At 44.8% G+C, this 21,428-nt stretch overlaps 1 protein-coding gene across 2 annotated transcripts in view; it reads left to right on the plus strand.

Moving 5' to 3' along the window:
* Positions 1 to 6,432: 6,432 nt before the first annotated feature.
* The window catches only part of Ercc4 (ERCC excision repair 4, endonuclease catalytic subunit), a 29,657-nt gene continuing 14,661 nt past the window's right edge, over positions 6,433 to 21,428 (plus strand). The window contains exons 1-6 of one of the 2 annotated variants that reach the window (XM_038326980.1): positions 6,433 to 6,654; positions 8,031 to 8,211; positions 16,849 to 17,044; positions 17,824 to 18,031; positions 19,740 to 19,920; positions 20,861 to 20,989. In XM_038326980.1, coding sequence (XP_038182908.1) covers positions 6,448 to 6,654; positions 8,031 to 8,211; positions 16,849 to 17,044; positions 17,824 to 18,031; positions 19,740 to 19,920; positions 20,861 to 20,989 — 1,102 coding nt within the window. In that variant the 5' untranslated portion in view covers positions 6,433 to 6,447. Of the gene's footprint in view, positions 6,758 to 8,030; positions 8,212 to 16,848; positions 17,045 to 17,823; positions 18,032 to 19,739; positions 19,921 to 20,860; positions 20,990 to 21,428 lie in introns of both variants that reach the window. The other variant, XM_038326981.1, reaches the window with a different exon arrangement.

Here is a 21,428-nt window from a genome sequence, read left to right on the forward strand (position 1 = left end):
ATGTTTCTCTCTCTGGCTATTTTGTTTTGCTTAATGATGCTCTCCAATTCTACTCATTTCCTCTAAGGGTCATAATTACATTCTTTTTGTAGCTGAATAAACTCCTTGTGTATATTTACCACATTATTTTACCCACTGACAGATGTCTAGGCTGATTTCATAACTTGGCTATTGTAACAGGACCACAGCAAATATAGAGATATACAACACACAACTGTTTCTCTAGTCTCTATCTCTGTTAACCATTGTCAGAAAACATAATTTTAAAAGTATAACCTGTCTAAAGATGGCTACTGGATTCTTTGAACATTTGCAGATGCTGTTGGAGTAATAAGACACAATCTATATGCAATTGTTGCTAACTCATAAAAGCCCTATGACAACGGCACTGTAGGCATTTCCTAGCACCCACATGGATGTAACGCAACTTCAAGGGGATCAGATGCCCTTTTCTGACATCCTAAAGCATTACACATATGGGGTGCAGGCAAAATATATATGTAAAAGAAATATTTTTTAAAGTTTTGTAAACATCAGTGAACATAAAAGTCCAACTCTAGTCACTACATGTTGATCCAAACTTTATGCTAAAGGAATGCTTAACCAAGGAGAAGATGAAAACCACCTGACTCTCGAGTTCAAGTCTAAAAGGCAATTGATTTAAGTCAGGCATCCAAGGCAGCCTGTGGGAAAGGGTGATTAACAGGTATGGAGGCATCCTGGGCTCTGTTCTCCAGGCTTAGTCAGGTAGACTTGGGAAACATATTTAATATCTTTGAGTCTTATTCACTTGACAAGTGAAGAGAATAACATTCCCCATCTTTGCAGGGATGTGGAGATGTGCTTAGTCTGCTGGCGGGTGCATAATAAGCCTCTCACGGAGCTTTGGTCCTTTCATTTGTCATCATTATGTCCTGCCCATGCCCAGCAGAGGAGCCTGATAAACACTTGCCTACCAAGAATCAAGCAGTGCCCCAGCTTTATCACTCAATATCAACTTATCACTTTGCACCCTGTGCTAATCCCACTCCTGAGCTAATCCCTGGCTGAGCCCCTAAACCACCACAACAAGCACCATGAAGTCTCAGGGTGACCTGACCCTAGAATCAGGCAAACCCAGTGATCAATTGCCCCCTAGTTGGTCTCCTTTCTGTCCTAAAGGATTTTTGCTTCTGGTCCTCTACCCAAGACAGGTTTTTCTCTCTGTACCCTATTTAGTCAGGTCTCAAAGTTGTGCTCACACACTACTTCCTTGGACAGTCATCCAGAGCAGAGGAGCCCCTAGGATGCATTCTGAGACCTCTGAACATTCTTTCATTGCACCCAATTATTAGTTTGACTTATTTTTGTTATGCTTAACTTTGTCAACTTGGCACAAAAACCAATGAGTGACTTTAACTGTTGCCCTCCATAAACATCCTAAACCTAGAATCACCTGGAAGAAATGCTCAGAGAAGGATTACCTACATTGGACTAACCTGTGACTATCTATGGGAGAGAAGAATTATCTACACTGGGCTAGCCTATGGCTATCTATGAGAGATTTGTCTTAAGTTCATTGCTGTGGACAGACCCAGCCCATTGTGGGTGACACCATTCCCTAGGCAGGTTTCTATCAGTAAAGAAATGGAGCTGATTACAACAAGCTAGCATGCAAGCAAGCATGCATTAACCACTCTCTGCTCCCAACTGTGTGATGTAACTGAGCTCCTTCCTGCCTGGTCTTCCCCACAGACCTGGGCTGTGACCTGGGATTGTGAGGTGTTGGAAATTCTTTCTCGCTTTCTGACAGAATATATTATCATAGCAACAGAAGCAAAATTAAAACATTTGGTTAGCACCCCTTTTTGAGTGAGAACTCCAGGAGTGACCATCCCAGAGGGTCTAGATTGAATGAGCTTTGATGTAGCTCCACCCTGCATCCATGCATCCAAACAGTCACAGACAGGAAAGAATGGCAGCTGTACTGGTCATGAACAGACTTTTTTATCAAAATCTTCTCCCAGACAATGCACTACAGCAAATGGTTACGCAGCATGTGAGCTGTGTTAGGTATTGCGTTCAAAACTGTGCAGCAGGATGACTGACACTCTGTGCAAAGACTACGCCATTTCAAGTTAACACTTGTGTTCTGTGACAGAACCCAGGGCTTTGTACATGCACAGCAAGCCATGGTCTATGTTTCCAGCCCACTGTGCCACTTTATATAATGAATTTGAGTATCTGCATATTATGGTAGTGATGGGGGAGGGGAATGGAGCCAACCCCATGGATATCAAGGGATGGCTACATAGAGATTGAAAGATTAAATGCCAAGACAGATGTCAATGGCCTGGCTCTGGCAGTTGAGATGAGACTGGGATGTGTAGGAGAAAAGTGATGCTCAATCTCATCACCAGCCTCATGTCAGTGAGGGCTGCCTATATTCTTATGAGCAAAGTAAGAATGAGGTGGGTCTTCTCAAGAGAAAGAAGAGAGGAAGAGGCAAGGGAGATGGAGGGGAAGAAGGGGAGAGGGTCAGAACAGGGGAAGAAAGAAGGAAAGAGGGAGAGAGTGGGGAGGGATGAGGGAGAGCAAGCTAAGAAAGAAAGGCTTAGAGAATCATTGTGATAGAAACACAGGAGGGAACCATTGCTCTGCTCATGAACGGCCAAAGGTGAATGGTAAATCCAACCTGTGGGAAATGTACAAAGATCCACCACCACAGACGCCAGCATGAGACCTTACCTGTTGTCCACAATGCACGTATTAAATCTAGACTTCACAGGGTAAAAGTTCTGGTGCTGATGAAGTGTATATAGAGTAGTTAGGAAGTTTCTCCTGTGTAACTACTAGGGAAGGAGGGCAACAGAACGGAGAGGAATAAACAGAAAATGTAAAATTTCAAAGGTGGTGCTGGCCTCCTGCCTTAACTCCCAAAGGTGGCTGCTTATGTTAAGAGATTTGGTTTCTTCCTGGCACTTTCCATGCCTTCCTCTGAAAATAAATACTATTGATATGTTTGACAAGTAGGGCCATCCATGCTATCCATTTTTGCTTCACAGTTTATTCTTCCTTCAGTAGCAATTAGATATTGGTCCTTTCCACATTAACATTTTAATAGTTCTCTGTAGTCTGCTTACTAGGGATGCATAATTTTTTCAAGTACTCTCCTGTGGTTGAACAATTAAGAAAACTGTTCAAGAAATAATCACAGTTCACATATTGAGATGATCAATAGACTTCTTCATGCATGAGCTCCTCGGAAGAATATAAGGCAGGGATTTTGCCTGCTTTGTTCCCTGATAAGACCCTAGCCCTGACACATTGTATGTCTGATTAACATTCTTTGAAAGAGTAAATCCTAATGCATTTAAACATCTATATGGCTATTGTGTGTGCACATTGTGTACTCACACATGTGTTCATGTATACGTACTGTGTGAACACATGTGTGGAGACCAGAGCATAACCTTGAGGATCAATTCTCAGTAACTGTCACCCTAGTTGTTTGTTCTAATTACATGCATTTATTTGTGAAGGGTACAAGCTGTAGTGCACACGTGGGGGGTCAGTGCACACATGGGGGGGTCAGTGCACATGTGGGCATCAGAGGGAAACTTTCAGGAGCCAGTTCTCTGCTTCCAGTATGTCCGTTCCTGAGATTGAATGACAAACATCTTTACCCACTTTGTGTTGAAGACAGGCTGCCTGCCAGATGAAGCGGCGAAGATTGGAAATAACCAAAAATAGTCCTTTTATAATTATTCAATTTTAATACAAAGGGAGATAAGGGAACTTACAGAACCAAGGGTCCAGCGGAGTGAGCGCGGGGCAAACGAACGGGCCACCTTCCGGCTCCCCAATCCTATTTAAGGGGCATGGCTACCCCGCTGGAGCAGCCACGCCCCTGAACGCAGGGATTGGGCCAGCTGCCCCAACACTGCCTCACTAGCCTGGGTGACAAGCCCTAGTACTGACCTGTCACTATCTCCCAGCAGTGGGATTCTACAGTTCTTTCCATGGGTTCTAGGATTATCCAGGTATCTGTTCTTTCACAGTGAGCACCTTCTGTACTAGCTAGACCCCAGTCACTATACATATGCTTGAATTTTCAATAAATCTTGACCTTCTAAACAATTGTCTTCTTTTCTATTGCTTCCTTATATATTGCCTCCTTAAATATTTCCATCTATAGAGTTTTTAAAAGATTTTATTTATGTATTTATTATGTATACAGTATTCTACCTGCATGTATGCCTACACACCAGAAGAGGGCACTAGATCTCACTACGGATGGTTGTGAGCCACCATGTGGTTGCTGGGAATTGAACCCAGGTCCTCTGAAAGAGCTTCCATGCTCTTAACCTCTAAACCATCTTTCCAGCACCCTATCTATGGTGTTTGTTGGTTTGTTTTGATAAAGCTGGGAACTTCATCTTCAAAGTTCAGTGAAGTCAAAATAAGAAACGCTTGTTCATTTACTTCCTGTTATCATTGTGACAAATTCCAGCGCTTAAAATAATACAAACCTGTGCCTTCCAGCTCTGGGCACCAGATGTGCAAAGTGGGTTTTGAGAGGCAGCTATAATATTTCTTGAGGTACCAGAGGAGATGCCATGTGTTCTCCAGCTTCTAAAGGCTGTGTTCCCAATTCTTCATGCCTCACTCTGACATTTTCCCCTTACATCTTCTTTGAAGCTAACTCTCCTGCCTATAAGCACCTTTATCATTATATTGAGCACACCATCTAAAGTGTTTAGCTTAATCACATCTACAAAGTACCCTTTGCCATGAAAAATAACATAAAAGATTCTGGGAATTTAATGCGGGCATTAAATAATGATTATTCTGCCTGCCACAGTGTGGGAAGAATTGGGTGTAAATACTGGTATTGTCACCCACGCACCTACCTACCTCTGAATGTGTGTTAGATCCCTACTTACTGTATCCTGAACAAAGCTAAGAAATACATCGCCTGGCTCTGGTTATATAACCTACTTGTAGAACTACAGTTGTTACTGCATGGCTCGCGGAGACACTGCAAGTAAAGCAGGCATCGCTTTCCACTTCAGGAGAATTCGGGAATTATTATACGCCGTTTTCACTGTGACTAAACTTAAGGAAAACACTGGAGGAAGCAGAGGAGGAAGAGAAACGGGTCCTCTTATTGGCTGCTGATGTCAAGGGAAACTGGTAGATATTTTGGAAGGCAATGTAATAAAGGTAATGAAGACTCAGATAAATGCTTCCCTTTCATCCCACTGATCATATACTTCCAGAAATGCACCTCAAGGGTTTGGTCGAGCTTCTTATAAAGCAGCCAGTGAAATGGTATGTAAAACGCTGGTGGGGAGGAGTGCGAGCAGACCAATGAGATAACCAACATATGCATCCACGCTACAGAAAACTCAGCCACATAAAAAAACTTTAAAATATCAGAGATTTGTGAAATATTAGTGACAAATTCGGGAGTCTACCATTGAGCTATATCCCAACACTCTTTATACTTTGTGTTGGAGGGTCCCCATCTGTAACTCGGGCTGACCTTGAATTTGCTTCCGCATCTGTAATAGCTGGGATTACAGCCTGTGCCACCTGTATAAACCAAACCTCGGGTTTCACATCCGGGTTATTTATTATTTCATATAGATAAAATGGGGGGGGGGGCATCGTATGAATTCCATGGCGTTGACCGAGGTTATTCCTGTATAATGGAACTGTACTATTTTGGTTTCACTTGTATTTCTTATGGACTAGCATTATAGGGAAGTGGAGGATGATGGGAGAGAACGGGTCTCTTACCTAGCATTTCTAGGCAGTTACAAACACGACCCAAGATGTCCCTCTAGTGGAAGGCGGAACGCTACCGCAGTTGGCACCTGATTGTGACTTTGTGAAACAGTATATTGTATTCAAGACTTTTGCAAATAAGAAGTAGAAATTCATTAAGTATTTTGCTTACTTAAAATTTTTGAAGGGGATAATTACAAAACAGAGACTAAACTACGCTGGGTAAGCGGTGCTGATTCTGGGTGCGCTTGGAATATTAACAGCTAACATTCTGAACTGTCGATATTGGAGTGCTACGCCTTCTCTGTTTGCGTTTTGTAGTTCTAGAGAACCAAATTCCGAAGCCACCCGGTTACCGCCTGACTCGAACATCTTTCCGCGCGCTAATGCCCTTCAACTGCTTTCGGGGGCTCTCGGCTAAATTCGGCTACCTCCGGCACATTTATCCCTGTCTCGACTCTTCTTCGGCTACAATCGGTTGACTCTCCTCTTGGGTTCGGCTCCCTTCGGCTATGTCCGGCCTCTTCTAGTCTCAAACTCCGCTGTTGCTGTTACCTTCCTTCCGCGATCCTCCAGCCGCGGCGTTCAGCCCTTGCGTTCGGCCCGCGCTCGGCTAGGCTCGGCTCAGTTCGGCTCTTTCCGTTCTCGTCCGGCTGCAACCCCGGAAGGACGCTAATGGAGCGGTGCCTGCCGGCCCTAGGCAAAGCAATGGCGCCGCTGCTGGAGTACGAGAGGCAGCTGGTACTAGAACTGCTCGACAGCGACGGGTTGGTGGTGTGCGCCCGCGGGCTTGGCGCCGACCGACTTCTCTACCATTTCCTGCGGTTGCACTGCCACCCGGCCTGCCTGGTGCTGGTGCTCAACACGCAGCCGGCCGAGGAGGTGCGACTGAGAGATGGGTGTTCTCGAGGGCGTAGGGACATCCGAGCCGAGACTGGCGCGGCGCGAACGCGAAGCTGTGCGGTTGCAGGGGCCCCGAGCCAGCGTAGGTCTCAAACGGGACACGAAAGGGAATGAACTGAGATCCCTGGGGGAGATTCAGAGCGTCTACATAGTTCTAGGGCGCTGCGAAGGAGGGAAGAGAGCCCCCAGGGAAGTCCAAGTAGCTGCCAGGACATGCGAGGGCATTGAGTGCAGGTCCTCGAAGGAGATCCAGGGCTCTGGCACTGCGGGAGGACCCGGTGAAGTAGGGCAGCGCTAAGTCTTGGCTACCTCTCTTGACCGGGAGGGCAATGAATAGTGCTCTTCCGGAGAGATACAGAGCCCACAGCTTGAGTACACTAAAAATACGGCTCCCACACACTCTCTGACAGTGAATAAGAGAAGCGACTAGGATACACATTAGGGGAATGGGTTGGATTGCTCTACAAAGGAGGGAAGCTGTAGGGATATTGTTGAGTCTGGAAGTTAAGTATTAAGGGTGTTTCTGGTGACGGCCAAGTGGGGTCCCTAAAAGGGCAATGATGGGGATGGCAAGGTCTCTGAGAGTAGTAGAAGATGGAAAAGGAGGCCTTTAAGGATGCACAAAAGAAGAGGGACTAGGGACATAAGGCCAGGAAGGAAGGGACTGGACGCTATGGCTATTAGGAGAGGTCAATCCGGGTTAAGGAGAATAGGTGACCCTGAGGACAGTGGAGTGGGAAATGTTGAGAGATTGGAACACAGCCTAGCATGATAAATCTGTTGATCCTCCAGATGGTGTGGCCGGGAAGAAAATGTCATCTGAGAAAAGGCTCTATGGGACTCCCCTGAGTATCGCCTTTTCTTGGCATGGGATTTCATGCGATGTAAGGTGCCCAGGAGAGACTATCAGCCCTGGGACCTTTGAACATTCTGACATTTCTCTAGGATGCATCAGTACTGCTGTAACTAGTGATACACCACCAGCAGTGTAAAGCATTGTCTGCAGAGAGGAATCCCTTACCTCACAGATATGTTGGCTGAAAACTTGGCTTTGGTGGGAAATAGTTTCAAGGTAGTAGAAAACTTTTAACCCAAGGTTTTAAAAGGTTCTGTTTGGGGGTTTGGTGTTGAATGCAAATAATGTCTGAAGCACAACTGTGTCTTAGTGTAAACTCCGAAGCACAACTAAACAAAAACCTTAACTAAAGTAACTCAATTGGCTGATGGGTATAAAGAAATAATTTGCTGTGATATTTAGGAATCTGAGAGTGGAGACATTTTAAATCTCTGCAGCCTATTTTAAAAGTGCCCTGCCCTGTGTTAAACAGCTTCCTAATGAGTATACTCTGATTTAGGAATATTTTATCAATCAGTTGAAGATAGAAGGAGTTGAACACCTCCCTCGACGTGTGACAAATGAAATCACAAGTAGCAGTCGCTATGAAGTGTACACACAAGGTGGTATTATATTCGCAACAAGCCGAATACTTGTGGTTGACTTCTTGACTGATAGGATACCTTCAGATTTAATAACTGGTAAGAATTTGATATCTTCCTTATATACAATATGAGCATTTTTATTTGTGTCTGTCTCCTCTGCTAAATGCTACACTGGCTCTTATTAGCCAGCATTGTTGTCAAACTGTTGGCATAATACCCAATACGTTGTAGATATGCAAATAGGACATAAGTGTGGCTACGTGTCACTTAATGGCCACGGGTTCTCAGGCTGTATGATTTAGCTATTGTATGAAGACCTTAGCTAGATACCGAAACCTGCATGGATGGGCTTGGGGGGGAGCAGAGGTTAAGACAGCATCCTGTTCCCAGCAGCCATGTCAGTGGCTCACAGCTGACCCATAACTCCAGCTCCAGGAGGATCTGATACCTTCTTTGGCCCTCCAAGAGCACTGCACTCAACATGCACAAACATATGCATAATTTTTAAAGTAAAAATAAATTTTTAAAAATCCTAAATGCCAAACTCAATCCGATGTTGACCTCTTGATGCAACCAAGAGACACATGAGCTGTTTGGGCCTGATGCCGCCATTAGCACAGCACACTGTTTTACGGTTGATTTGTTTTTATAAGAAGGGGACCTCCAAAATAAGGAAGAAAAGCACAGTATAGTAAACTAACCAGACAGTCATTTGCTACGTTACTGAATATTATGTATACAGCACATAATTGCACATGCTGTATGTGAGTGGTGGTGCAGTGGTGTATTTGTTATAGCTATTTTTATGTTTATGATGTTTTTCCTGAACCGCATACATGTCTGGTATATGCAGAGGTCAGAAGAGATCATCAGAATCCTGGAACTGGAGTTACAGGATCCTCTGAGAGAATACGTGCTCTTAAGCACTGAGCCCTCCCTCCCCAGCCACAGCCTGTGTCAGCACACAAACCATCAAAGGTTGTGACCTGACAGGTGCACCTACTGCAACGTGGGTACTTTTCAGCTCTGTTTTAGCTTTCACGGACATTGCTAGTTGAAGCTTCGTTGTTCAATGTGTGACTTTGTGTAAGATGTGGCCCGTTGTTTCCCAATCTTACTTTCACTAATAGCACTAGAGGGGACTATAAGACAGGAGGAGACAGGTTTCGGGCTCAGTCTCATTCTGAGGACTCTTTGAGGCAGGATCACCATTTTTGGACTGAGGTAGATGTAAGAGCCAGTGGCTGGCTGCTTTGCTTTTCTGGTCTTCAGGTTGAACCCCAATATCTGTCTCAGGGTTTTTATTAATCATGCTACATTATAGTTGGCAGGCATTTGCCTTTTGGACATAGCCAGACTTGGTGTGTTTATCAATATTCTTCATAGATCTCTAAATGAATTTGTTGCCCTTCCTTTTCCTATGATTTAAATTAACCTACATAGTTACTTAATACTTTGAGTGGGAGATTTTAGCTAGGAGTAGTATAGAAGCAATCGATTTCATTATCATTTATTTCTTCATAAATGGCTGCTTTCCCTGAAGCTAATCTAAGAGCCCTGTCACTCCGCCATTAAACTGCCCTGGGCTTCTCAACCCAGAGCACGCAGGACGCTACATTGCACTTGGCTCACCCGTAAGATCAAGTTTGCACCAGGAAACTCTTATTCATACTGGCCTGGAGAGCAGTGCAGGTGGCTCACACACTTGGCCACTGCTGTTGCCCTGCATGCACACTGCTCTCCACTGAGCATAGGAGGCAGCGAATGCAGATTCATGAGTACACTTCCAACGTGTCCACCTTTTTTCCTGACTTTAGAAGCACCTTAAGGGACTTGCGACTGAGTAAGTGAAGGGCTTGGTGAGGTTCCTGGGGCTGAGGGAGGAGGTCTTGTCATTCTTTTCTAGCATTTTCATTGTCTCAGACAGTGACTTGAGCCTCTTGGCCAGACACACCTGACTTACAAACACCAGCACCTACTTACAAACAAGGTCCTTCGCTTTCCTGAATTTCACTTGCTCATTTCTTTTTTTAAAATGTTTTTTATTGAAAATAGATTCTTCTCGCATACAATACATCCCAAATCCAACCATAGTTCCCCCCACTCCTTCCAGCTCCCCCCACCTCCCCTCTTTCCCAGACCCCCCCCCCCCATTTCCTCTTTAGAAAAGAGCAGGCCTTCAAGAAGTTAACAGACAAGCACAGCCAAACAAGATACAAAAAGACAAGGCAAAGCCCTCATATTGAGACTGGACGAGGCTACCTGAGAGGGGAAAAGAGTCAGAGACATGCCCACCCCACTGTTAGGAGTCCCACAAGAACACCAAGCTACCAGCTGTAATAATTACATAGAGGATCTGGTGCAGACCCATGCAGGCCCCATGTTTGCCACTTCAGTTCCGTGAGCACATGTGAGCCCTCGGTGGGCCATGTTCTCCTGGTGTCCTCCACCTCCTCTGGCTCCTAGAGTCTTTCCTCCCTCTCTTCGTGGGGTTCCCCAATCTCTGAGGCCTGGGACCCAATGGAGACCTCCAATTTAGACTCTTTTCTCCCCATAAAGTCTGTCTGTGGGTCTCTGCTCCTGCTCCCCTCTGCTGCCAGAGGAGGCCTCTCTGATGATTACTGGGCAAGGCACCAATCTACGAGTATAGCAGAATATCATTAGCAATCATTTCATTATTTTTTTAAGATCATTCCTGTTTGGTTCTACTGAAGTTCTCTGGACCACCCAGTCTCCAGACTCCACCCATCTCAGTCCCCAGACTCCACCCATCTCAGTCCCCAGATTCCATCCATCTCAGTCCCTAGACTCTGGACCACCCAGTCCCCAGACTCCACCCATCTCAGCCTCCAGACTCCACCCATCTCAGCCTCCAGACTCCACCCATCTCAGTCCCCAGACTCCACCCATCTCAGTCCCCAGACTCCACCCATCTCAGCAGTGTCAGGCATGTGCTCCCTCTTGCACAATGGGTCTCAAGTTAGATCAGACATTGTTTGGCCACTCCCACAAGTTCTTCGCCACTATTGCTTTAGCGAGCAGGACAGATTGTAAGTCAAGGTCTTTGGTCCTGGGTTCTATCCAGGTTTCTCCTGTACCTTCCCAGGTCAAAGAGACTAGAACGTAGAGGTGAAAGTTCCAAGCCCACACCAGCTCTGCCTCTCTGTGTTCAGTGGGCTGAGCAGAAGTTGTTCTCAGCAATGAGACCCTACTGTCAGTTTTCAGAAGGCTACATCTGTCCTAACATCATTCTGGGTTATTCTTTTGTTGTTATTTTTGTTTTGTTTGGGTTTTTTTGAGACAGGGTTTTCTATGTAACAGCTCTGGCTGTCCTGGAACTTGCTCTATAGACCAGGCTGGCCTCGAACTTGCAAAGATCCACCTGCCTCTGTCTCCCTGGGGTTAAAGACAAACGATGCCGCCACGTGGCTCAGTCTGGGTTGTTGGGGATCTCCGTGGGATCCTCAGCCAACATCCAGTCCCAGCACTGGAAGCCTTGCCTGGCCACAAAAGGTGGCCAGTTCATACTCCGAATCCTCCATTACTGGGAGTCCTCACTAAGTCACCTTTACAGATTCCAGAAAGTTCCCATTGCCACCCCAAAACCCCACTCCAGTTGTGGAGCCCCCTTCACCCCACCCCTGCCTCCTCATAACCCCTCTGTTCCCATCCTCACCCACCCCTAGTCTGCCCACAGAATCTATTCTATTTTCCCTTCCTGGGAGATCCACGCCCCCACCCCATTAGCGCTCCTCTTTGCCTAGCCTTTCTGGGTTTATGGATTGTAGCTTCATTATTTACTAACAGCTGATGTCCACTCATAAGTGAATACATACCATTTTGTCTTTCTGGGTCTGGGTTACCTAACCCAGGATGATTCTAATTGGATCCATTTGCCTGAAAATTTTATGATGTTATTTTTGTAGCTGATGAGTAATACTCCGCTGTGTAAACTTGCCGCGTTTTCTTTTCATTCTTCAGTTGAGTTGGCTGTTTCCAGTTTCTGGATATTGTTAATAAAGCCACAGTGAACATTGTTGAGCAAGTGTCCTTGTGGGAGGATGGAGCAACCGTTGGGTCCTGAGGTAGACTGAGTCCCCCATTTTCTGAGGAACTGCCATATTCATTTCCATGGTGGCTGTACAAGTTTGCACTCCCAGCAGCAGTGGAGTGTTTCCATTGCTCTGCATTCTCACCAGCATGAGCTCTGTCATTGATCAGCGCCATTCTGACAGGTGCAAGATGGAGTCTCAAAGTAGTTTTGATTTGATTTCCCTAGTGACTAAGAATGAAACATTTTTTAAGTGTTTCTCAGTTGAGATTCATCTATTGAGAATTCTGTCTAGATCTGTACCCCATTTTTAATTGGATTTTTAAAAAAAAACTACTTTCCTGAGTTCTTTATATATTTTAGATATTTGACCTCTATCAGATGTGGAGTTGGTAAAAATCTTTTTCCTTTCCTTAGACTGTTTCTGTACAGTGTCCTTTGCCTTGCAGAAACTTTTCAGTTTCATGAGGTCCCTTTTATTAATTGTTGATCTTAGTGCCTGTAATGTTGTTCTGTTCAGGAAGTTGTCTCCTGTGCCAATGAGTTCCAAGCTATTCTCCACTTTCTCTTCTGTCTGGTTTAGTGTATCTGGTTTATGTTCAGGTCATTGATCCACTTGAACTTGAGTTTTGTGCAGAGTGATAAATGTGGATCTATTTGCATTCTTCTACATGCTGACATAGAGTTTGACCAGCACCATTTATTGAAGGTGCTATCTTTTTTTCAGTGTATATTTCTGACTTCTTTATCATACAAGCAGGCAAGACACCCATACACATAAAATTATACATATATATAATTTTATTTATAATATGTATAGTATAAATATTAAATATATATTTAAAAAAACAATGCCTCTGGCTGGGCAGTAGTGGTTCACACCTTTAATCCCAGTACTTGGGAGGCAGAGGCAGGTGGATGTCTGTGAGTTCAAGGCCAGCCTGGTCTACAGAGAGTTCCAGGACAGGCTCCAAACCTACACAGAGAAACCCTGTCTCGAAAAACCGAAACAACAATGCCTTCTGTGCCACTTGCACACGGAAATCCCTAGTAAACTGTACCAATAGTTGCCCTTTTATAGCTGGCGATATCTGTCCTTCCAAAGCTTACTGCTTTATGTTGTATAAATGTGTTGCTAAGATGAAAGCATCTTCTAGAAGCTACCACTAGATGTCAGTATTGCACCATACTAGATGTCAGGTTGCCCTGACTGGGCCTGCACAGTCTGATTTAACGCCCTCTCCCGGCTCAGCCTGAAACCGCCAGAGTCAGGTCCATCCTGGTCTTGCTGCCCTGTCTCATGGGAGGCTCCTGTGGCAGTGAAGCCCCTCCACACACACGCTAGGACGCCAAGGGGCTTCTCTCGGCAGGAAGCATGTAGTAGAGCCTCTGTCAGCCCTACTTCCGGATGATCTTGGTCAGCTTCCCCCCCCAACTGCCTTTGTAAAAAAATTTTAAGTTTTTATTTTTTAATTTTACATACCAACCACAGTTCCTCCTCCCACTCCCTTCTCCACCTTCCTCTCACCCAACCCCTCCATCCACTTCTCAGAAAGGGTAAGGCCTCCCATGGGGAGTCTGGTATATCAAGTTGAGGCAGGACCAAGCCCCTCCCCAGTGTGTGGCAGCTGAGCAAGGCATCCCACCATAGAGAATGGGCTCTAAAAAGCCAGTTCATGTACTGGAGATAAATCCTGGCCCCACTGCCAGCGGCCCCACAGACTGGCCAAGCCACACAACTGTCACTCATTCAGAGGGCCTAGTTCGGTCCTATGCAGGTTCCCCAGCTGTCAGTCTAGAGTCAGTGAGCTCCCACTAGCTGACCCATAGTTTCTATGGATTTCCCCATCATGGTCATGACCCCTTTGCTCATATGATCGCACCTCCCTCTCCTTTTTTTAATCTTAAAATAATCCTTACATAAAATGAAAACGCACAAAGCCCTCTGAGCATGAGTAGGAGCAAGCCTTGATTGCACGATGAACCCTTGGGGACATTTCCAACCAAGTCATAACATCAGGTGTCCCAGAGTGACCCAGCGTCAGAGAGCTTACCTGAATCCTGTTTGCCAAGCCTGGGCTGGGCCTGAGTCTGGAGTTGGGGATCAGCTTTCCCCTCCCCCTGGATTCCAAGGCCATGGCAGCCTCTTAGAGCACATGTCCTGTCATATTGTTCTCAGTTTTATGTGCTATTTCTGTTGTGTGTGGTATGCACATGTATATGTGTGTGGTTGTGTGCACTTACATGGGCCAGAGGAAGAGAATGACCGTCCTGTTATATCACTGTGCACCTTACGCCCATGGGACAAGGTCTCAGACTGAAGACAGGTTGGCAGCAGCCCCAGTGATCCGTCTCTGCCTCCTACAGCTCTACAGCCAGGGTGCACAGGGTGGGCGTGCCTGGCTTTTTATGTGGGTGCTGAGGACTTGAACTCAGCTCCCCATTCTCATGCATCAAATACTACTGGGCCACCTCCCAGCTCCCTGTATAATGTCTCAACACAGGCTGCAGGATCTTTGGGAAGGCCACCTGCTAAGTTTAGAATATTTTCTAAGCAATAAGTGAGTCCACCTCGTTCACCAATATGATTGGAAGGTCTTTGTCCATAAATTTTTAAATAAATTTTCACATACTTGCTTGTTGGCTAGGGAGAATAAATTTTAGTGCCAGCCACCTTAGTCCGGAATTTCAAAATAAAGTAACAGAATCTGTGAGTTATTGAATGACAAGAAGGGCACATTGATCTCTGTGTCATTTTCAGGACCGATTAGTGAGGAGAGCAGGCCCCAAAACAAGTGCATGTATGTGCATGTATATGTTGATGCAGCTTGATTTAGGTCTAAAAAGACTGAGAATCATTACAGAATGGTAAGTTTGATCCAGAAATGATGTCTGTTCTCAGTTATATCTCCTGCTTCTCTTTGTCACTAAACACACATGGTACCAACAGGGCCAACAAGATGGCTCAGTGTGTAAAGACACTTTGTCTCCAAGCCTGACCCGAGTCCTGTCACCGGAATCTATGCAGTGGAAGGAGAGGACTGATCCCGGAAGTTGTCCTCTGACCTCCACCTGTGCCACACCACACACACACACACACACACACACACACACACGCTCACGCACACACACACACACGCACATGCTCACACACACACATACACATGCGCTCACACACACACGCACACACACGCTCACGCACACTAGCAAATGATCAGAATGGTAGTGCATTCAAGATCTGTTTAAAATTAAGAAACATTTATCGCTGTCTATTACATGCATATGTGTGTGTGCTCACATGTGTAGGTATGCACATGTGTGCACATGTGTGGAAGCCCAGAATTGATATCAGGTGTCTTCCTCACACACATACTCTCTCTCTCTACTTTATTTTTTGAGACAGGGTCACTTGCTGAAGCTGGAGCTTGCCAGTCCTCGCCTCCCCACACAGACCTAGCTGTTATACAGGTTCTAGGTGTACATGACAAGTGCTTTATCCCCCGAGCATCTCTTCAGCCCTCATTCTTGTCTTTAAGATTCAGAAGTATCATTCTAGTCAAACCACAAAAGTCACGTATTGCCAGGCATGGTGGTGCATGCCCATAATCAGGAGGCTGAGGAAGGAGGATCGTGAGTTTAATTAAGGCCAGGCTAAGTTAAATATCAAGTGCTTGCTTCTATAAACAAAACAAAATGTGTTAAGTTTGCTCCTTAAAGGTTTTTGTTTTAACTCAGGTGATTTGCCTCTTTATTTTATCTAATGGGATGCCGATGCTACCCTGACTATAAAACGGAGCTGTTTTATGTAGTCCATCCGTTCAACAGTGTGCCAGTCAAGTTGTCTGCTGTTTATCTTCTCTCAGCCTGGCCCCTTTGTGGTCCAGATGCCCAGGAGACCACCTCCCTTCCCTCCACTTTCCATTTGCATACTCAGCACTGAAGTTCAAACACAGATCACCACCTGTGCGCTCTAGTTTCATGTGCACTTGACAAAGCTGGAGTCCTTGGAGAGGAGGACGCCTCCCCTGAGAAAATACCTCAGTAAGCCTGGGCGGTAGGCAAGTCTGTAGGGCATTTCCTTAGTGGTCTCCATGGGGGAGGATTGTGGGTGGTGCAACCCCTGGGCTGGTGGTCCTGGGTTCTATAAGAAAACAGGCTGAGCAACCCAGGAGGAATGAGCCAGTAAGCAGCACTCCTCCATGGCCTCTGCATCATCTCCTGCCTCCAGATTCCTGCCCAGTGTGAGTTCCTGTCCCGACTTTCTGTTCAGTGATGTGGAAGTGTAAGCCTAGTAAACACTTTCCTCACTAGCTTGTGTTTGGTCTTGGTGTTCCTTCACAGCAGTGGCAACCGTGACTAGGGTGCCACCCTTGCTCACACTCCTCCCTCCAACTGCTTTCCTCCTTTGCACTTGTAACATTAAATATTCTACTCAAGTTATTTCAAATTCCACAAAAGAACATGACTTACGTCTGTGCCCATCCTAGAGCAGGGCCTGCCTGTTTTCAAGTACGTGTTCCAGAAAAAAAGGAATGAGCCAGAGTAAGCGTGGCAATCACCCGCGTGTACCACAACCTGTCTTCTCAGAGTTACCATTGTACTCTCCTACATCCCCCTTCTATACGTAGAGCTTCACCTGTAAGTTCTGTCATTTACAGAGCCTGACCACTCCAACCCCACAGGCATCCTCGTGTACAGAGCACACAGGATCATTGAGTCCTGCCAAGAAGCCTTCATCCTGCGTCTTTTCCGCCAGAAAAACAAGCGTGGCTTCATCAAAGCTTTCACAGACAACGCTGTAGCTTTTGACACTGGTTTTTGTCATGTGGAGAGAGTAATGAGGAACCTTTTTGTGAGGAAGCTCTACCTGTGGCCAAGGTAATGACATTATGGGACAGCTTTGTGAGCAGAAGAGCCTTAACTTAGCTGCACTTTACTGCGGTTGATAAAATCCATGTGGAACTTGCCATTCTGTCCATAAGGACCTTTTCTTTGTAAATACATTTGTGCATGTGTGTATCAATTTTGTGAAGAATACTAGTTGTATGGTTATTCTTTTGTTTAATTGTTCCTTATTTCAGAAGTAAAACCCACCAATAGGTGACCAAATAGTAAGTGTTTTGGTGCTGGAGGCACAGTTAGCTCAGCCTTGCTGTTAGAAGAACAGGGCAGAGCCAACAAGACCACTCAAGGGGTAAAGGTGCTTGCCACCAAACCCTGAAGATCTGAGTTCAATCGTGAGGACCCACATGAAAGGAAAGAAAGAATTGACTATTGTCTTCTGAGCTTTGAGTGCTCACAGGAAATAAAAAGCATGTAACTTTGAAAAGAATTGGAGTAAGGTGGCAAGATGGCTCAGTGGGTAAAAGTGCTGGCCACTGACCTTGATGCCTCGGGGTCAGTCCCCAGGGCCCACACAAAATAAGTGTGATTGGTTTTTTGTTCTTTTTTGGTTGTTTTGGTTAATAGGGACACAAAGCAGCTGTAGATAGTAGGAACTCAGTGTCTGGGGCCGTGTTCCATCGCCAGCACTTGGTTTTGAGCCTGTCTTGCTTTAGTAATGCCCCTCTTCAGCAAGACCCAGTGTGTTCTTAAGTCCTGTCATTTTGCTTCCATTGTGTTTGTAGCTGTTGATTTTGGAAACTCTGTCTCCTTAGGTTCCATGTAGCAGTCAACTCCTTCTTAGAACAGCACAAGCCTGAAGTGGTAGAGATTCACGTGTCCATGACTCCTGCCATGCTCTCTATCCAAACAGCCATACTAGACATCTTAAGCGCATGTCTGAAGGAACTGAAGTGCCACAACCCATCTCTAGAAGTGGAAGATTTGTCATTAGAAAATGCTCTCGGGAAGCCATTTGACAAGGTCCACTCCCTTTCCTTCCTTTCACAGCACAGCTGGTTAGGTGGTCATTTTAAAGCACAAGGCATTGGTTTCAAGTGGGGCTGCTCTACCTACGGGAATAGTGATTTAGTGGCATCTGTGTTTGGCATGTCAGCATAAGGCTGACTTTTCTGTTACATGGTGAGTAAATGTCCTATTGGAAGTACAGTCAGGGTCTCTGTTCCATGAGGACCGGGGCTGGGTATCTGGAGACACAAAGTCTATAAGTGAATACTCCGTAATTATACATTCCCGAATTTACCATCTTTTTTAAAATAGAAAGTTAGGTGCGGTTTTTTGATGGAGGGTATTTCTGTTTTTGTTTTGAGACAGGGTCTCACTGTGTATCCTTGGCTGGCCTAGAACTTACAGAGATGTGCATTCCTCTGCCTCCCATGCTGGGACTAAAGGCAATTTTTATTACTGAGACCTCTGTTCTGTCTTCAAAATTATGTTCTGAACAGAGAAAATGCTAAGTCTTCAATACAAGGAATTTTTCTTGTTTTTTCACCATAGCTTAATATTAGGTATGTAAGTGTTCAGTCCTATAGTGAACTCCTATAAAGAGCTCCAAAATGGTACCTTTCAAAAGTTCAGGTAGCATTTTTTAAGAACATGCTACTGTCTTTTGAACCGTGACTCCATCTTGGTGTCACTGGGAACAGTGTGTGGGGACTGTGTGTGTGGTGATAACAAATCTTATTGTTCTAATAGAGTAGATATGTCCTAGAAAAGCAGAATGCTTTATTGAACACTGATTGCTGTCCGATGTCGCTGGCTGGGGAGAATCAAGGATTGGTTTGGACGTGCTTACATTAATCACATCTAAGTATAGATAGATCTTGCATCAGGGGAAACAAAACCTTGAGGTTCTGTGCATCTTTAGGAGAAGTTGCCATTGTAGAATGGCTCCAGTCTTCCTATCACCCTGTCGTATGTGCCCCTCGGGCACCCCTTCTGCTCGGTGTACACTGTCAGATGAAGCTACTATTTCTGTTTCTAAGAACAAGTTGCTAGCTTTTGATACTTAGCAGACCTTTTCTGTCTGTAGTATGTTTGTGTATGTCTGCATACATGTACCACTGTGTATTATGTATGTTTGTGTGTGCTGTGTGCACATATGTATATGGGTAGTATACATGCTTCTGAATGTGTAGAGGCCAGAGGAGGACATAGGGTGACTTCTCTGTCACTTCTTTCACTGAACCTAAAGCTAAGCTGACAGCTAGAATGTTCCAGAGATCTTTCTGTCTCTGCCCTTCATAGTTCGGGGGTTATAAGGCTCATGCCCGTCTTCTTACGTGGGTGCTGGGGATTTTAACTCAGGTCCTCCTGAGCCATCTGACAGTCAATTAATAAGAATTAAAGGAGATTAACTTCATCCCATCATAAAATAGTAGTAATAAGATATACTTTTAAAACATTAATAGGACCCTATCTCAAAAAATATATGTATGTATGTATGTATGTATGTATGTATGTATGTATGTATGTTAATAGGATTTGGTGGCCTGAGGCGTTCTAGCCACTTTCTTGGAAAGAAATATTTAGTAAAATATAAATAACAAAATATTTAACATTTTAAATATGCTTTTACATATACAGTGAATAACCCTTATTGAAAGTATGGCCGTGTTGAGAAAAGCTATAATGAACATATTTTAGCTGTATAAATTATATTCTTTTTCAGACAATCCGCCATTACTTGGACCCTTTATGGCACCAGCTTGGAGCCAAGACTAAATCCTTGGTGCAGGATCTAAAGATACTAAGGACCCTACTGCAGTATCTCTCTCAGTATGATTGTGTGACATTTCTCAATCTTCTAGAGTCTCTGAGAGCCACAGAGAAAGTGTTTGGCCAGAACTCAGGTGGGAGATGGAAACACGACTGTTACTTTGTTATTCTGGGAGCTGGTTGGGATAAAGTGTGCGGAAGGATGCTGTATTCAGCTGCACGTTATAAACTGTGTTCCATCTCACTGCACAAGGATGTAGAGCTTTAGTGAAAGCTAATGTTCCCGCCTACCTAACTTCTGTTCTCTATATTAAATATTCATATCCATTTCAGGCAGCTTTATTTCCAGAAAAGACTTTGTAGTACAGACAGTCTCCAATTTGGAATTAGGTTGTGTTCTGGAAGTTTAGTTGATCGGAATTTAAAATTAATTTTACTCAAAGAGACCCCAAGGAATGGGTTTTATCTACTTGAGTGCCAAAGTACTAAGAGATTTGTTTAGAAATCTATCCATGTACAGTGATGGCAATGCTAACCACCTCAAGACCCTTGAGTCCTGAGGTCAAATTTTATGCAATCAATAATTTTTACTGCTTCTTCGGACATTCTTAAGTAACAAAATACAGAAATAGGGATATAGCACCATGTAGAACACATACATAGCACATGTATGTTCCCTAGTATTGTGTACACCCAAAAGTAATGAACTGTGAACTACAAGGTACACGAGAAAAGGCTTCACTAGCTGGTGGTACCCGGCACCACTATCTCAGGCTGTTCAGAGTGGAGCTTCCTGCTACCAGCCATGAAAATGTCCACACAGCTGTCTTAAAATTATTGTAAAGAAAGTTTGGATATCTCATGCCCCGTGGAGACCTCTTGGGGAGCCCTGAAGGAGTCCCTCGGCCACACTTTGAAAACCACTGGGGTAGTTGAGCAGAGGCACAGCGGTAAGAGACACTGAGGCACCGTTGCTGTGAAAGCAGGATTGCAGCAAGCGGCCCATGTGGGCTATGTGCCATTGGCGTGTTTAAAACACTAACTGAAGCCCCCTTTTTTTCACCATTTTACTAGGCTGGCTTTTCCTGGATGCTAGCACCTCCATGTTTGTGAATGCCCGTGCACGTGTTTATCGCGTTCCAGATGCCAAACTGAACAAAAAGGCCAAAATGTCCGAGAAGGTGGCGAGTGCAGAAGCGCAAGGTCAGGTCTCAAACGCCTCTCTGTTCACATTGGTGTAGGAACAGGAGCCAGCGTAAACCTTCTGTTATGCATGTGAATGCCTGCAGAGTGTGGGAAGAGCATGCATGAAGACAGGCTGAGCGCCATTGCCAGAGAGCACCGGTGTCAAGGCCAGGCATCAGTCAAGAGTGTTCTTACTGCTGCATAAGAAACAGTTCAACCATTACTGTTCTGGGCACTGAAAGTCTTATTGAAACATTTTAGCATTCTTTGCAACGTTTAAAGATTACAAATATGCTAGACAGAAGTAACTGTAGTCTGTATTCTAGTTTATACCTCATAAGTGCCAAGTGTCACTTTTTCTGAGGCCTGGAATGTAGTAGTTAATGCTTATTTCTACCTAGTTTAAAGATCTATTCAAAATATTATGTCCATAATCTGTTTGAATGCTTATAGAAAA

This window comes from Arvicola amphibius, chromosome 4 (genome assembly GCF_903992535.2).
Source record: "Arvicola amphibius chromosome 4, mArvAmp1.2, whole genome shotgun sequence".
Classification (NCBI taxonomy): domain Eukaryota; kingdom Metazoa; phylum Chordata; class Mammalia; order Rodentia; family Cricetidae; genus Arvicola; species Arvicola amphibius.